At 40.0% G+C, this 16,042-nt stretch overlaps 1 protein-coding gene across 2 annotated transcripts in view; it reads right to left on the bottom strand.

Moving 5' to 3' along the window:
• Positions 1-5,104: 5,104 nt before the first annotated feature.
• Positions 5,105-16,042, bottom strand: part of RTN1 (reticulon 1) — a 280,433-nt gene continuing 269,495 nt past the window's right edge. For both annotated transcript variants that reach the window (XM_050797790.1, XM_050797791.1), the window contains 5 exons: positions 14,441-14,579; positions 12,900-12,969; positions 12,242-12,288; positions 12,096-12,154; positions 5,105-5,903 (listed from right to left, as the gene is read on the bottom strand). In XM_050797790.1, the coding sequence (XP_050653747.1) occupies positions 5,861-5,903; positions 12,096-12,154; positions 12,242-12,288; positions 12,900-12,969; positions 14,441-14,579 (358 nt within the window). In that variant the 3' untranslated portion in view covers positions 5,105-5,860. The remainder of the gene's footprint in view (positions 5,904-12,095; positions 12,155-12,241; positions 12,289-12,899; positions 12,970-14,440; positions 14,580-16,042) is intronic.

The raw sequence follows: 16,042 nt of genomic DNA, 5'->3' as shown, positions 1-16,042 counted from the left end.
GACTGGCCAGGTATTCCTGAGGAATGTTTTGCTGAAAGGATGAAGCACCGCTCCAAAAGCTGAAGGCAAATCTGTGTACCCCATTTTGTATGCTCTTCCCTATTCACTCCTCTCTGTCTCCACGACACACACACCCTTTTTATTGACTGGCCCTGGATTTATAAGTCAAGGGAACAAAGGTTTAACATTGACAAAAAAGAGAATTATCCATTCACTACTTGAATTTTGACAAAGTACATTTTACCATTACATTGATTTATAAGCCAAACTTAAGCATTTCCTCCATTGAGCTTATTAAGTATTTAAAAACTGGCTGGGAGATGCTAAAACCATATTTTATTAAAAAACAAGTTAAATTTGATTTTAATAATACATTTTAAAAAGCAGTCTTAAATATCTTGATTCTAACATGTCAAATGCATCATTAAAAATCACTTTGGGGAAGATATAATTCAATGTGATAGTTTTGTTATAAAATGCTAGTTACTTAAAATGTTTTAATATATTTTTTAAAAAGGTTAATGTCTCTTCTGTTATATTGGCTACCTCATTTCTGTTAGAGATGGCTAGAAATAAAAGTTGAAAAAAGTCACCCTTCATATGAACTGTTTAATTTTTATGAGTATTATTTTGACATAGGCTGCCATTAGTCACTTAAGAATTAGACTTCTGTCATAATTTAGGGATGACTTCTCTTGTTTTATAAAAACACAAACATAGAAAGCAAAATCCAGAGCAGTTGTATGTTTAAAGAAAGCAGGCCAAGATGAAGTGTTAATTCTTAAGGTCCATTTTATCATTTTAGGGAGAAACTGTTGCAGGCCGAAAGAGTGAGGGTTGTGATCAACTCAGTATACCACTGGAGGCTATATGAGTAAACAGCAAACTGTTCTCATAAATGCAGAATGTTGGCAAATTGACAAACTGCATCTGCCTCCCAGAAGGAACGCTGAGGGCAGTCATGACCCAGGCACAAGTGTTTCTTATGATTAGGCAAATCTGAAGCCTGTTAGCAATAATATGAACCTGTGATCAATCAAGCAGCTGACTAATTGTTAGCTCCTCCTCCCTGCTCTTTCTACTCAATAAATACAAAGAGCTGTAGAAGCTCAGGGCTGCTGCTCTTGCTCACTAGAAGCCGGGAGCCCTCTTCTTCTTCCCCTGGGAACTTCCTTTAAAACCATTTCTTTTGTTTTTTTGTTATTATTTCTACGTTCGTCCCTCTTCCTTCAGTCTTATAATGATGGTCTCAAGTAGTAACAGTAACTGTCATAGTGACCGTCTCAAGTAGTAATTGTGGCAGTCTGCCACAAGAAACCAGAGACAGCTGATTTTAGCAGAATTGCTTTCAAAGACAATAATGGCCTAGAATGCATATTAATGCATTTCAATTTACTTATCAAAGAAAATGTGGTCAGCCAGACTGATTTTGTAACATTGAATTTAATAAATGTATTGAATTAAGGAGAAATTAAAATCATAAACCACAAAAATAAAATCATACAATAAAAATCCGATCGAGGAGCTTGAGGAGGGTGCCAATGTCAAGCACTAGGGAAGCAGGTCAGCGTCTGAAGGCAGGTGGCCCTTCTGCCTGGATCAGTAGAGGGTCCATGACCGCATTTGGTGTGAGCTCCAGTGGTGGCTCCTCTGTCTGCCCAATGTGCATCTCTGCACACAGAAGAATGCTAACCTTCTGATGCTCGGCGCAGCCCTATTCACGGACAATGTGGTGATTGCTGGAACCTCACATCTGTGAAGCAAGGCCCAGCAATCAACAATACCCCACATGTATTTGGGTGAAGTAGAAAGCTGTGGGACTACTCAGTAGTGATTCCCTACAGGGAGAAACAAAATGCAGAGATAGGTCTGGGATCTACACCAGGAGGAAGTCTTTATAGTAGGGTAAGGGCCCATACGAGCCATCAGGTGGTGGCGGGGTGGAACTGTGCACCACCCCTAAACCAGATATGTTGAAGCCCCAAACCCCTGTACCTCAGAATGTGACCTTACTGGAAACAGGGTCTTTATAGAGATAATCAAGTTAAAATGAGGTCCTTAGGGTGGGCCCTATTCCATTACGACTGGTGTCCTTATTCAAGGGGAAATTTGGACACAGAGGGAAGACGATATGAAGATACACAGGGAGAAGGCGCCCAGTGACTGGAGTACCCCATCTGCAAGTCGGGAGCACTAAGGATGGCTGACAAATGCAGACATTAGAAGAGGCAAGGAAGGGTTCTCCCTCAGAGCCAACAAAGAGAGCATGGCCCTGCCAACATCTTGATTTTGGACTTCTGGCCTCCAGAACAGTGACAGAATAAATTTCTATTGTTTTAAGAGACCCAGATTTTGAGGCTGGGCATGATGGTTCATGCCTGGTAATCCTAGCACTTTGGGAGGAGGCTGAGATGGTGGATCACTTGAGGTCAGGAGTTTGAGACCAGCCTGGCCAACATGGTGAAACCCTGTCTCTACTAAAAATATAAAAATTAGCCGGGTGTGGTTGCATGCACCTGTAATCCCAGCTACTTGGGAGGCTGAGGCAGGAGAATCACTTGAATCCGGGAGGTGGAGGTTGCAGTGACCTGAGATTGCACCACTTCACTCCAGCCTGAGAGTTTCAAAAACAAAAACAAAAACAAAAAAAACCAAAAACCCAGATTTTGGTACTTTGGTAGAGCAACCCTAGGAAACTAACATGGGTGGGGAAAGAGCAGAGGACATAGAAACTGTCGTGCTTTATCCATTAGAATACTGCAGCTTCTTCACCTGCTCCGACTGCCTTCACTCATCCATATATGGACTCTAAGAATTTTCTACTGTTCACAGCTTTCAGAATCACCTCACTCACTCTGGGTTTTCCAGGGGCTCTGCTCTTGGTCCTCTTCTCATCTGTTCACACTACTTCCATCATCTTGAATATCACCTGGGCTGATGCTCCCTGTGGAAACAGAGTATAATGTGCCCCATGTTCCATTTGTGAAAAATCTACATCCATACCTATCATTTTGTAAGCCTGGAGTTTCCTTAGGAATCTTTTCCACCACTGCCAGCAAAGCGAGTTCCTAATTAGGCCTTCCTAATGAGCAGCTGCCTGTGAAAGGAATCCTGGGTCTACAGTATGGGGACAATGCTGCAGATACAGATATTGAAGATTAATTATATACAATAAAGCCATGTAGAAGAAACTTTGTCTAAAAGGTTGGAGGCTGAAAAACATAAAGAAAAAAGAAAACCCTCTTCTAAATCTAGTAACCATTAAAAAAAAAAAACTCAGCTTACTATCTTCCTTCCCCAAATCATCTCTTCTGGGCTCTGTCCTGGAAAATGGCATTGCACCCTGCTGATCAGCGAGTCTTAGTGCTGGGCTAGGGTGAGGCAACTGAGCTTCCTTGGGTGCAAAATTCAAGGAGGAACTCATGCTCAAGGCCAGCTTTCATCTTGAAGCCCCACAGCTAGTTGGTTACCAGCTCCAGTCCAATCTCCCTCCACACCATCTGTTAGCTGAACCTATCCATGGTGGGTGCTTGGCAGGGATGCTGGGTTAACATCAAGGATCAGGGACAGGTGAACATCTTTCTATTCTTTCTGTGGCTGTTCTAGTAAAGATCTGGGTCTTTTGGCACCCAGGTGGAGTTAGGTTACAATTATCACTCTATTCAACTAGCCTTCAGTATCTTGCACCTTTGTTGTGTGTATGTGACTCTCTGAGATGTAGAGAAAAAAGCCCAAACTCCTTGGCACAGGCATCCAAGTTTCTTCCCATTGTGATCTCAACCCACCTTTTCAGCCTTATCTGGCACCATCATTCCCACCCCAAGAACTTTACAACCCATCTAAGCTTGTTTAACTCACCATTCTCTGCATATGTCTCACACTCCACATCTTGGCACTTTAGCTCATGTTCTTTCTTTATCCGGGTTGGACCTTCTTCATCTGGCAAAAACCAAACCAGGACCCGGCTCTGAAATTCACCGCCCCTGAGAATCTTCTGTTGCTCAAACCCTGCATCATGGCTTGTTTTTTTTTGGAGACAAAGTCTTACTCTGTTGCCCAGGCTGGAGTACAGTGGTGCGATCTCAGCTCACTGCAACCTCTGCCTCCCAGTTTCAAGCGATTCTCCTGCCTCAGCCTCCTAAGTAGCTGGGATTACAGGCAGGTGCCACCACACCCAGCTAATTTTTGTATTTTTAGTAGAGATGCAGTTTCACCATGTTGATCAGGCTGGTCTTGAACTCCTGACCTCGTGATCCACCTGCCTCGGCCTCCCAAAGTGCTGGGATTACAGGCGTGAGCCACCGTGCCTGGCCAGTGGCTCTTGTTTTATGCTACCCTTTGCTTAGTTAACATTTCCACATAGCCACCTGCCCTCTCCCCCAGCACAGTGACGAGAGTTTCTGGCTGCTGGCACAGTGCCAAGTGATCCTTGTAACCTTCACACCACTTTGCACAGAAGGATAACTCCACAAATATTCACTGAACCCATGTGTAAAACTGGTAAAAGGCAGCTTTTTATAAGCAATCATTCCTTTTTTTCTCCAACTGCTACTCCTTTCATTCACTTCTACCTCTTTGTCTTTGACATTTGATTGTAGCAGTGAAACAAAATATGCAATTGGACTTGTACAAAAAGCAGTGAGGAATTATTAGAAGACTTCACATGGTGAGGGCAGGAATTATCATCTCTCTTATTCACAGCCCCATTCTTAGTGCTTGGCACACAGTCAGTGCTTAATAAGTAATTACTAAAAGGGTGAGTTCATGGCAATTACAATTGTTTTTGCCCGTGTTTTGTTGCCTATTGCTGTACAGTTTATGTAAGGATTTATATCACTTTCAAGTTTTTTAAAACGATCTTAAATATCTGCATCCACCCCACAAAGTACGATGTGAAGAGTGATTGACAGTTTACCACTTTTCAGTTTTCTATTAATGACCCAGAAAAACCATAAGCCAGGTTGGGGTTTGACGCCACAGTCCTGGAGAGAAATAAGGTGAGCACTTGCTCTCAGCCCTCCCAGAATGTCATTGAGTGACTTCGTCACTTCGAGCTTCTGTGTTTTCTGGTGGGACCATGCATGAGAAGAGAGGGAGAACGTTCTACATTTAGTAACATTTATTTATGCATTCAGTATCAAGTACATAAGTGCAAATATCCAGAGTCCGTAACTGAATCCATTAGGAACTACAGAGAAAGTAATACAAATTGTAATAAAGTTAACATGCTGGTACTTTTTAGTAACCATACATGTAAATCAGCCCACCAATCCCATACAACAAAACTACGGCATGTTTGTTTTGGGTTTATTCATTTATTTAATTATTTTAAGTTATACAAAACTGATTACCATAAGTACGGTCGACTGTTTTTATTTTTACGTTGTGTGTGTTGGAAAAATGCTAAAACATCAGTCTACAATTCTATATATTGTTATTAAAGATTAATCCAACCAGCAACCCAAGGACATATAAGCGATTTCCACTATTGCATCAGAGCACTCGGCAGGAAAGGCCTAGCCACAGGGAACGTTAGAAGCTACAGAAGCATTGCAGAGAAGAGAAGAACACTGAGGAGGGAAAGAGAACTTGGGCTCTCACCATCATGCACTTTTTTTAGCAACACAAAATTAAAAACCACATCTAATACACTTTTCTCTATACTTTAGTGGTTGACACAAGTGACTCAAATATCCTAAGATACAAGGAACAGCCTAAAAACAGCTGTTTTAAGGTTTGTCTCTAAGATTATGGTACTGGGGGGAGGAGGGGAACAATCAATTTGCAGTAACGAGTAAGAAGAGAGCTGTTACCACTCCAGACATTCCTGTTTGTGTCCAGTCCCCGGTGGGAAATCAGTTTACTCAGCGTGCCTCTTAGCGCCTGGGATTTTAGCCTGAATCCTAAAAAGACAATATCAAAATCACAAGTGTTATTAATGAAATCATTTTATGTGTTGTTGCTTTAATTAGCTAAGTGACCAAAGAGCTTAGTATTCCAGAAGATATTATAGTCTTTATGTATGTACATCTGTAAATACTCTTGTATAAAGCAGTAAGAAGGAAGTAAAAACTGGATAATGAAAATAACGACAACAAAAAAGAGAATTGGAAGAAAGCCACATATTTTAGATCTTTTTAGGTGGATGAACATATTGACTTATTTCAGGATTACAGAAGCTATGATATAGTTAGGGTGATTATTTATCCCCCATCTGGGGCACTTCAGAAAGAGAGAGAAAGTGCTATTACTGACCATGCCAGGAAGATGAGCATAACTAGGAATGGTTATATAACTAGGGATGTAATCTGTTCCTATGTCGGACATAGGAAAAGAAACCTATGTTCACCCTCAGAGTAGTCTAAGTACCCACAACTAGAATTTAAAAACCTGGGTCCTAGTCTCAGCTATTCTATTAATTAGCTATGTGGCATCCGGCAAGCTAAGGGACTTTCCTGGTCCTAAACACTCATCATTAAAATGTGGGCATAGACTAGCTATCTCCAGGGTCCTGAAATTCTGTGATGCTCACAGTGTAGCAGCATGACTTTAGGACAGGTTTACACTGGAAGTGTTTTGTTAATTTGAAGAGTTATGAGCTCATCGTGCAGAGCTCATTGTGCAGATTTTGATTGAGACCTCCCTCTGTGCCACGAGGTACCCTTCCATGTACTGGGATTCAGTGGTCAACAAAAGGGAAAAGATGCTTACTCTCATGGAGTTTTCATTCCTGTAGGAATTGAGGAGACAGAAATAAACTAGAAGACAAGAGAAGTTCAGATGGTGATAACTGCTATAAAGAAAAACAAGGTGGTATGGCAGGCAGTGAGGGGCACAGTGGTAAGGTGGGCAGTACCTCCTTTAAATCCATTCATCTGAGAAACTGATCCTCAGAGGACAGGAAGGGGCCATCAGGCCAAGATCTGGATGTGAAGTGTTTCAGGCAGAGGGAGTAACGAGTGCAGAGGCATCACAGAGAGGACAAGCTGGCAGCAAGGAATTGAGAAGCTCGTGTGCTTGGGGTATGGATAGGGGAGGTCTGAAAGGCAGGCAGGGACCAGATGGTGGATATTGTAGTTTGTGAGATGTGGTAAGGAGTTTAGATTCTAACCTGTGTGATGGGAAGCCATTGATGAATTTAGGCAGGGGAGTGATGTGATCTGATTAATGTAAGAACATCATGATGGTGGCTGTGTGAAAAAAAAAATGGGGAAATGGGAGTAGAAGCAATGAATAGAGGGAGAGAAACCCACAGCAGTCCAAGTACCAGAAGGCAATGCCTGGATTGTATGGTAGACATGGAAGTGAAGAGAGGGGAACAGTCTCAGGGTTAGTTTAGAGATGAGGCTGCGGGACCCACTTGATCTGTTCATGAACTGAATGTACAGGCTAGGATTAGAGGAAGAGTAATCAAGGAAGTTTCTTTGGTTTTTGGCCTGAGGAACCAGGTGAAAATGCCATTTACCAAGATGGTGATGACCGAAGGAAATACAAGTTCTAGGGTAAGATTGCAAGATGTGTGGCTAAGTGAATCTGAAAGGTCTATGAGACACTTTAGAGAAACCTTACATAAATAAGCAGATAGATCTGGTGCTTAGTTGAAGAGGTCTGGGCTGGAGACACAAGTTTGGAGCCATAGACATGAGATAGCCTTTGGGGTCACAGGACCAGAAGGGAGGTGGACAAGAGGAGGAGAAGCCAGGAGAGGACACGTGCAATGGTGGCCGTCTAACTTCTATTTGAATACTTGAATGAATGTCAGAGTACTCACTCCTTCATGGGCAGATGGCAACTCTAATCATTACTCTTTCCCCCATATTTCAATCAAATCTCAGAACTTCTAAAATTTCCATTCAGTGCTCTTGAGAGAAAAAGAGAAATCCTACTCTTTTTACAATGTTAGACCTCCCAGTATTTGAGAATGGCTATGGTGTCCTTTTAAAGTCATCTCTTTTCCAGGGTAATCATCCCCAGCAAAGTTTACTCTTCACTGCCCATTAACTATCACATTTCTAATACCCTGGTCATCTTTGGGGCATTACTCCAATGTATTAATGCATCTGTTAAAATGTCCAACCCTGAAACTGAACACAGATATGGGATGGCTAATGTGGAATATAATATGACTGTTGCCTCTGTTGATTTAGACTTTGTACTCCTACTAATAACAACTCAACTTGCATTGATTTTTTAAAGATGCTTCAGCACATCATTGACTCACATTTGGCTGTGACCAATCAAGCAATTAAAAACCCCTGAGGTATTTTTCACATACACACTTATTGTTACCCTCTCTCATCTATCCCTCCCCGCATTCTATAGCTGTAAGTTGACTTTTTAGAAACCTAAATGTAGGACTTTACTTTCCTTATTAATTTCATTTTATTGATTTCAATTCAGCATTCTTGTTTACTCAAGATCCCTTGATTCATTTTGAATCTTGAGCTTGCCATCTTCTGAATTTGCTTTGGCTTCAAACTGTACATCATCTGGAACTTTGACAAAGATAATTGATTTGTCCTCACATAGTCATGAGAAGTAATGGGGTTGAAAATAATGGGATCAAAGGCAGAGCCGTGTGTCACATACCTTGCTCCAGACACATATTTGATGGCTTAATGAACATCTTTAGGGTCTACTATTTCAACCTTCTAGAATTCTACCACCTGTGCTGTCATCTGGATCATACATCTCCATGTTTTTCCACAAGGACACCAAGAAGACTTGTTGACTACCCGCACTAAAATCAGAATACTCACTGGCTAGGGAAGTCCATTTCATCTCAGGGTTTAGTGAACATACAATGATCTGTTCTGAATATCTACAGTTTTACTAATTCATTCTGGATTTTTGCTTGAAATCAGGCCTTCAATTTATCAAATATAACATCTAGAATCTTTCTTCTCATTTGAAGATCGTGACAGCTCCTTTCCAATTTTAGTTTTCAGGATGTCCTTTATTCCATGAGATTTATGAAAGGTCACCAAGAGGGCTTCTAGGTAAAATTACAAGCTATTTTGTCATCTAAAATATAACTCACCTAGACATAGGGAATTGTATTCACTTAAAGCAGATTTCTTATTATGGTCTCACTTACTCAAAGCTTTAATTTTCTCTACAGTGTTTATTTTGCCTTTTGAAATTTGAGGCATTTTTCCTTATTTTCAAAACTCTAAGAAGTGTTATTATGTATTATCAACCCCCATTTTAAGCTGGAAAACTGAGACAAACAAAGGTGAAATGACCTAGACAGGGTCACTCAGTATGGAGGACAGGGTGGTCCTGGGGTCTACTGGCCCAGTCTGGGACTGTCCTCTACCTCCAAGCCCCATGAACTGATCTCTAAGCAGTAACAGGATGATGATGATGACAATGAGGGTTTCCAACATCTAAGTAAGAATACTTTACAGACATTACCTCATTTGATCATCAAGAACCCTGTGAGGTATTCACAATTCCAATTTACAGATAAGGAAATAGGCTCATAGAGTCAAATAACATTTATGATGAGCTCATACAGCTAAAAATGCCAGAAATGGACTCAGTCTATCTGATTCTAACAATCATGTTCTTAACTGTTCCACTAAAATGGTGTAAGTTATTTCACTGGAATTATTCTAAGGTAGAATTAGAATTTCAGAGTTTGAAGAGGCCTTAGAGTTAAGAACCCACCAATAAATTTCCTTCAAAATGTAGTGCCAGGCAAAACAGGTTATTTTGAAGAATTGTTATTTCCTCCTTTCTGATAGATAGGAAGAACCATGTAACTTGCCTAGTTTCTCTTTTTGTCCTAGCTACCAGGAAGTTAAGAGCCAACTCTGCCTGAAGCTCAATTACAGAAGCCATATTAGTCATAGCTAACATTTCCTTTCTATTCTTTTTCACAGCATTGATTTCCAATTGTAACTTAACAAGCACATTGTATATACTTTATATTCTCTGCCGTCTCTCTTTTTCCTCCATTTTAACCAGGCCATGCCCTTGTCACTTTTGTTTGAATTATGATAACCTCCTAGCTGATGGCCACATCTCTAGTCTCTCCCCTCTCCAATTATTTTCTCACTAGACTGCCATAGTGATCTTTAAAAAACTGATGACCTCAATCCCCTGCTTAAAAACATCAAGGGCTGGCCATTTTCTGCTGGGTTGGAGTCACAACTCCACAGAGCATTCACCACCTGGCCTCAGCCTCTCTTCCTACATTCTTTCCAGGAAAGGATGTAGTCTAACCTGGAGAGGGGAGAGACTTACATTTTCATGCTTCTCTGTCTTTGCTTTATTACCTCTTCCTCTTGCAACGTCTTTCCCCTTATCATCCACGTAATGATTGTTTACCCATCCTTCAAGGCCCAGGTCGAATGCCACCTTATCTTAATGGTTTTCCACTATCCCGTCCAGGAAGGAACAATTGTTTCCTCATCTCTCCAACTTTAGTATTTCATATAGCTCTACTGTACTTATTGTACTTATTATATTTTATTATAATTATTTCTGTATAATTTTGTCTGCACCACTGGGCTAAGAGCTCTTTTAGGGCTGAGATCATTTCATTTATCTTTATACCCTCTGTACCTGTCATATGAAGTGTCCAGAACATAACAGGTACACTCCTGTTTTTGGACTAAACCAAGAAACCAATTGAAAAAGTAATAGGTGTGATTTGTGATCCCCAAACTAAGTATTAGACAACGTAGGTCTAGAACGTCTGTCTTCCAGTTTCCGAACTCCTATTCTGGTGTTCTTTGCTATAGTTTATGAACACAGTTCTAGCTGCCAAAAAGTCACCTGGAGAGTTCATTAAAATATAAATTCCAGATTACCAATCCTAGAAATTTTAATTCTATAGGTCTGTGTGGAGTCTTAGAATTCATATTTTTAAACAGGCTCCTCAGGTTTGGGTACCACCAAGTCTCATACTGTGCTATGCTACCATTTCTTAATACAACATAAAATGATTATTTTATGCTTAATGTGTTGATTTTCATTAGGTATTGGTTACACCTGGGTCCAAGCTCATAAGTTCGGGGATTTTGAAATGTGTCGCAGATCTCTCAAAGATCCAAATTCAACATAGAATCCTATGAGTTCCCAATGACTTTAAGAGGAAAAATGTAAATAATACACAGTAAAAAACAAGTTTATAAACTTCAGAGAGAACTGAAGCACATCACATATAATCTAACAGCAGAGGAACTTTAATGTGATTAGCCTTTCTTATTTTGTTATTACACATCTTTAATTACCTAAAATGCCTCTCTCTAAATCTGACCCTCACCTAGGTCCAGCCACATTATTATCAGATAATTAGATAGAGTTTTTGTGAAAAAGTCTAGTCCTTTGGTGACATATATTTGTAGCTAAAGATTAGGCTAGCTTTTTAATAAAATAAAATATTGAATAAAAATTCAATACAAGAGCTATCACTTTAGTTGACTATATACCTAAAAATAGTATGTAAGAATTAGGGAAAACTCCTAAGTTTAATGACCACGTTAGCTGTGGAGATGTAAAACTGAAATCTCTGTCTCCTAATATATAAGGGAGCCATAAAGTAAGGCTTAAGACTCAGGTTTAAAAAGCAGTGGTATTACACACATACACACAGTTGTTGAGTTAAAATGCTGTGATGTACTTAGTTGGCAAACATTTTATGTATTTTAAAGTTTTAAAAATAATTCAAAGTTTTAAAAGTAATTTTAATGATTTTAAAAATTAGGGCTATTCATTGTTTAAAAGATTAAAAATGTTAACTTAATTGTTTTTATTTGAATTAAACTGTTAATTTTACTTTTTTGAATCAAGTTTCCTTCTTTCCTCCAGTGCATCTTGTTCTTGTACATGGGCCAGTCCTTAGAGGTTAATATCATTCATTCATTAAAACTTACTATGAAACCTGAAATAAACTACTCGGTTTTATTTAATTGAGAGTTAAAAATCTTATGCTTATTTTCTAAAATAATATAATTGAGAAGAGAATGAATATATGACTCCAGTAAGTGAATGATCATAAGTCAATCTATCATTTTACTATCTTCTCATTACCCCTACCCTAATCCATGAGTCTCTCTTTTTATGCATTGCACTATGTGACTTACTTTGCCACAACAGCATTTATGTGAGTCCTCACAAGTCCCAGATATTGGTCAATCTGTGCCTACACAAAGAAAAAAAAATAATGAGCACATCCAAAGATGATGAGGTGAAAATTTAATGTCATTGTTTGACATCACATAGAACTTACCTGGTGCTTAACATACACTACAGGTAGAGTAAACATTGAAACCACAGCTGGGATGAAAAACAAATATAGTATTAAATTCTGAGTTATCAATAAGAATACATGTATAGACACATTTTAATATGGTTATATGATATTATAGAATTATTTGGAATATTCAGCATTTTATTTTTTATTTCCTATTTTGAAAAGCAATATCCAGCATTCTAGATAAAAGATGACAGGGCAGTTCATAGGGAAAATAAAATGACACTGAGCCCTGTACAGGTATTTTGTAATTATTCCTAGAATTAGGATAAACTCTCCCCTCCCAAGATGAAAATGAATCTCTATCCATAGCTGCCACTGTAAACAGATCCAAATACATACATACATACATATATATATATATATATATATATAAATAAATAAAATAAGCCAAAAAGAAGCCAGTTACGTTTGAAGAAAAAAAACCCTTTAGACTTAGGAATTCATTATTAGTGTATAATATATATTACACTCTTTAATTGAACTATGATGGTAAGAGAAGTGCTCTGCACGCAGGGATCTCTGGCATTTGTTCCTAGGAATCTCTTTAAACAAACAAAAAGCTTAGAGCCTAGGAAGCAGCGTTTTCACAGAGGGTGTGAAGGAAGGCATATACACTCTCATCTGCTCTTACCCATGAGCAGCAGGGTCAGGCCATTGAAGAGAGCGCCAACGTAGGTCAGGAGCCACATCAGGACTGCAAACTGAAGAACGAAAGCATTATCAGAGCTCCTAAAACCCTTCCTGACAAGTAAGAGTCTCATATCATTGACTTTTACTTAGAATTTGAATTTGAGTCAGAGTACATCATAATTTCAATAGTCAATGATAGGCGTTGAAAGCTCATCACAGAATCAATGAAAGGGGATCCAGTCCTTAGTTCTCTTGGAACCCTTTGGATCACTTTGTTATAAGGTTTGAGGGACTCAAGGAAATAATCTAGGCCAGGGGTCAGCAAGCTATGGCCCTTGACCTGTATTTGCATAGGCCCACGAGTTAATAAAGGTTTCTACATTTTTAAATGTTCAAATAAAATCAAAACAAGAGTCATATTTTCTAACATATGAAATGATATTGAATCAAATTTTCAGTGTTCAGAAGTCTATGGGCACACAGTCAAGCCCTTCCTTTTTGTACTGTCTTTTTCTGCTTTTGTGCTACAATAGCAAAGTTGAAAAGGTACCACAGATGGTGTGGCTTGCAAAGCCTAAAATATCTACCATCTGTCTCTTTATGGACAAGGTTTGCTGACCCCTGTTCTGGCCCACAATTTTTACATTACAAATACAACCATGGCCTTAAAAGCACTAAGGTAAGTAATTACAATTGCCCTGGTATCTCTCTTCAGTCATTATATGGCAAGTCATTATTCCAGTCAGGCATTTTGAGGGTCAAGACCACATTTTTCACTTTTTCTTCTGCCCTTCTTTGAACAGTTACCAGACAGCTCCCAGTACAAGCGCCTGCCAGGGTGTGTATGAAGTGCTGTGGGAGTACAGAAACTTTACAACTACCTTGCCTAGGCTTCCCCAGCTCTGCTTATGGCCGTGCCGAATCACGATTGACTAACTTTGATTCTACATGTAAGTCACCAGGAGGCCAAAGCAACTTGTTCAAAGGAACCCAGCAAATTCAGTGAGAGCCCCAGGTGCCCCTGATCCTTATCAAGTGAGGGGCTGGGCATACCTCTACCCTTCAGATGGCTCAGCCTCACAGCTGTAACTATGTAAGCACACTTGGAGGTCTTACTATTAATATTAGTAGAATCTAGAGTTTCCTTCAGTGCAAAAGTATATATGGTTTTCGCATTCCCTATCTAGATTTTTAATCTCAATATTCATTTTGGGAAATTGTCGGAGGAGCTAAAAATGGTTTAAGGAGAGAATCCGGTGTGTTTTAAAGACTATAGAGCTAGAAGCTATGTGACCTGGGTTTGATTCCAGCTCTGCCAGTGACTCACTGGGCAACCCTGGACAAATGTCTGAGCCACATTTTCATCACTGGTGCAATGAAGGGATTAGACTGGTTCATGGTGCCATACAACTGGAGGTCTTCTGACTCTAGAATATAATTAGCACTTGCTTTTTATTCTTCTTGAGGTAGCAGTTTATAATATTACACCTTTAGGGAAAATAACAGTCAAGACTGTAAAGTGAACAGTTTAAGCAACTATACTTTTAAGGAATCCACCAGGTCCTGGACAAGGAAGAGCCTCCTCAGTTCCTTAAGTGTGCTGTTCACGTAGAACTGCAGGCAGTCCGTGTACTTCTGAATCTGCTCCTGAGAAAGGGTGATCTCAAGCTCCAAGTAGGCCCTGTCAACAAACCATCCCCACAGAGAATTCCATCAGAGGGAATCATGAGACAGGCTTCCAAACCCCAGTAACAGCTAAGCGTTCCTACTCTTACTCTGAGGGTGAGGGCGGGTGTCATCTCTGGGGGGTTATGCCAGCCAGTGAGGGCCACAGGGCACCATACACACCTGCTTCCAGTGCACTGGGAACACAGAAAGCATGGTTCTCAGTGGAGCGTTGTGACTGTTTCTGGCTACCTAAGACACAGCATGGGTGGGCTGAAAATTCAGAGAAACCAGCTGGGACCAGAGAAAAAAATCAGTGTCAAACCAGCTCTTTTGCTGAATTCTGCATACATGACTTCATGGAGATAAATTATCTTTTTTTAAGTAGTTGAGATAGCCCCAAATCCTAGCTGCCAACTGTTCCTCATCAGAACTCTAAGAATTCAAGTTTAAATTCTGGGATTTACTTCCGGGTTTATAGAAAGAGCACTGAAAACTCAAGTGACCCAGGCCATATTAAAATACTCATGGATTCTACTGAGTCGTGTTTTTAGTAATGACATTTTTCATTAGTTCAAATGGTTAAATGTAACTCTTGAGTGGGAAAAACACGTAAAATACAAATATATAAAAATCATCCCAGCTTAAGCCTCCTCTGCTTGACCAGCTCCTCTACAAATGTCCATCCTTCCTCTCTCCTTTCTTGCCTTCCCTCTGCTTTAAGAGAGCACCTGTTATCTACCTAGAGGATATTTCTGGAGTGCTTTAAGTGCTTACTTAACTCTGTGAATTGAGATTAAAAAGAATAAAGCAGTATTTGCCTTGAGTTTTCAGGAGAGTTACGGACTGAATGTGTCTTCCCCAAATTCATGTTGAAATCTTAACCTCCAATGTGATAGTGTTAACAGGTGGGGGCTTGGGGAGGTGATTAGATCATAAGCAGACACCCCTCATAAATGGGATTAGTGCCCTTAGAAAAGAGGCCCAAGGGAGCTTGTTCACTCTGTCTCACAGTAAAAGTGAGGACACAGTGAGGACCTGGCAATCTGCAACCCAGATGAGGGCCCTCAACAGAACCCTACCCTGCTGGCATCTTGATCTTGGATTTCCCAGCCTCCAGAACTGTGAGAAATAGATTTCTGTTGTTTATAAGGCACTCTGTCTATGGTATTTTGTTATAGCAGCTGGCAGTGCTAACACCTCCCTCTGCCACATGTCATATATCCTCTTAGTTAGTAAATTGCCCTTTTATTTTTGTATTTCCTCCTCTTCAATGTGCATTCAAATCGGGTTCCCCAGTATAAAAATGTAGAGGAGGATACATGAGAAGACTGTTCATGAACCTGCACCCCCGCCAGAAGGTTGGCCGTTTGGTGTTAAACTTCTAGAGAGAGCATAGAAATAAAGACCCAAATACCCTAGTTCTGGTTTCGTGCTATTTACTGGCCACCTGGCCTTGAGCATGTCACGTCACTTCTC

Source organism: Macaca thibetana, chromosome 7 (genome assembly GCF_024542745.1).
Source record: "Macaca thibetana thibetana isolate TM-01 chromosome 7, ASM2454274v1, whole genome shotgun sequence".
NCBI lineage: Eukaryota > Metazoa > Chordata > Mammalia > Primates > Cercopithecidae > Macaca > Macaca thibetana.
This window is presented reverse-complemented; position numbering and strand designations above follow the sequence as displayed.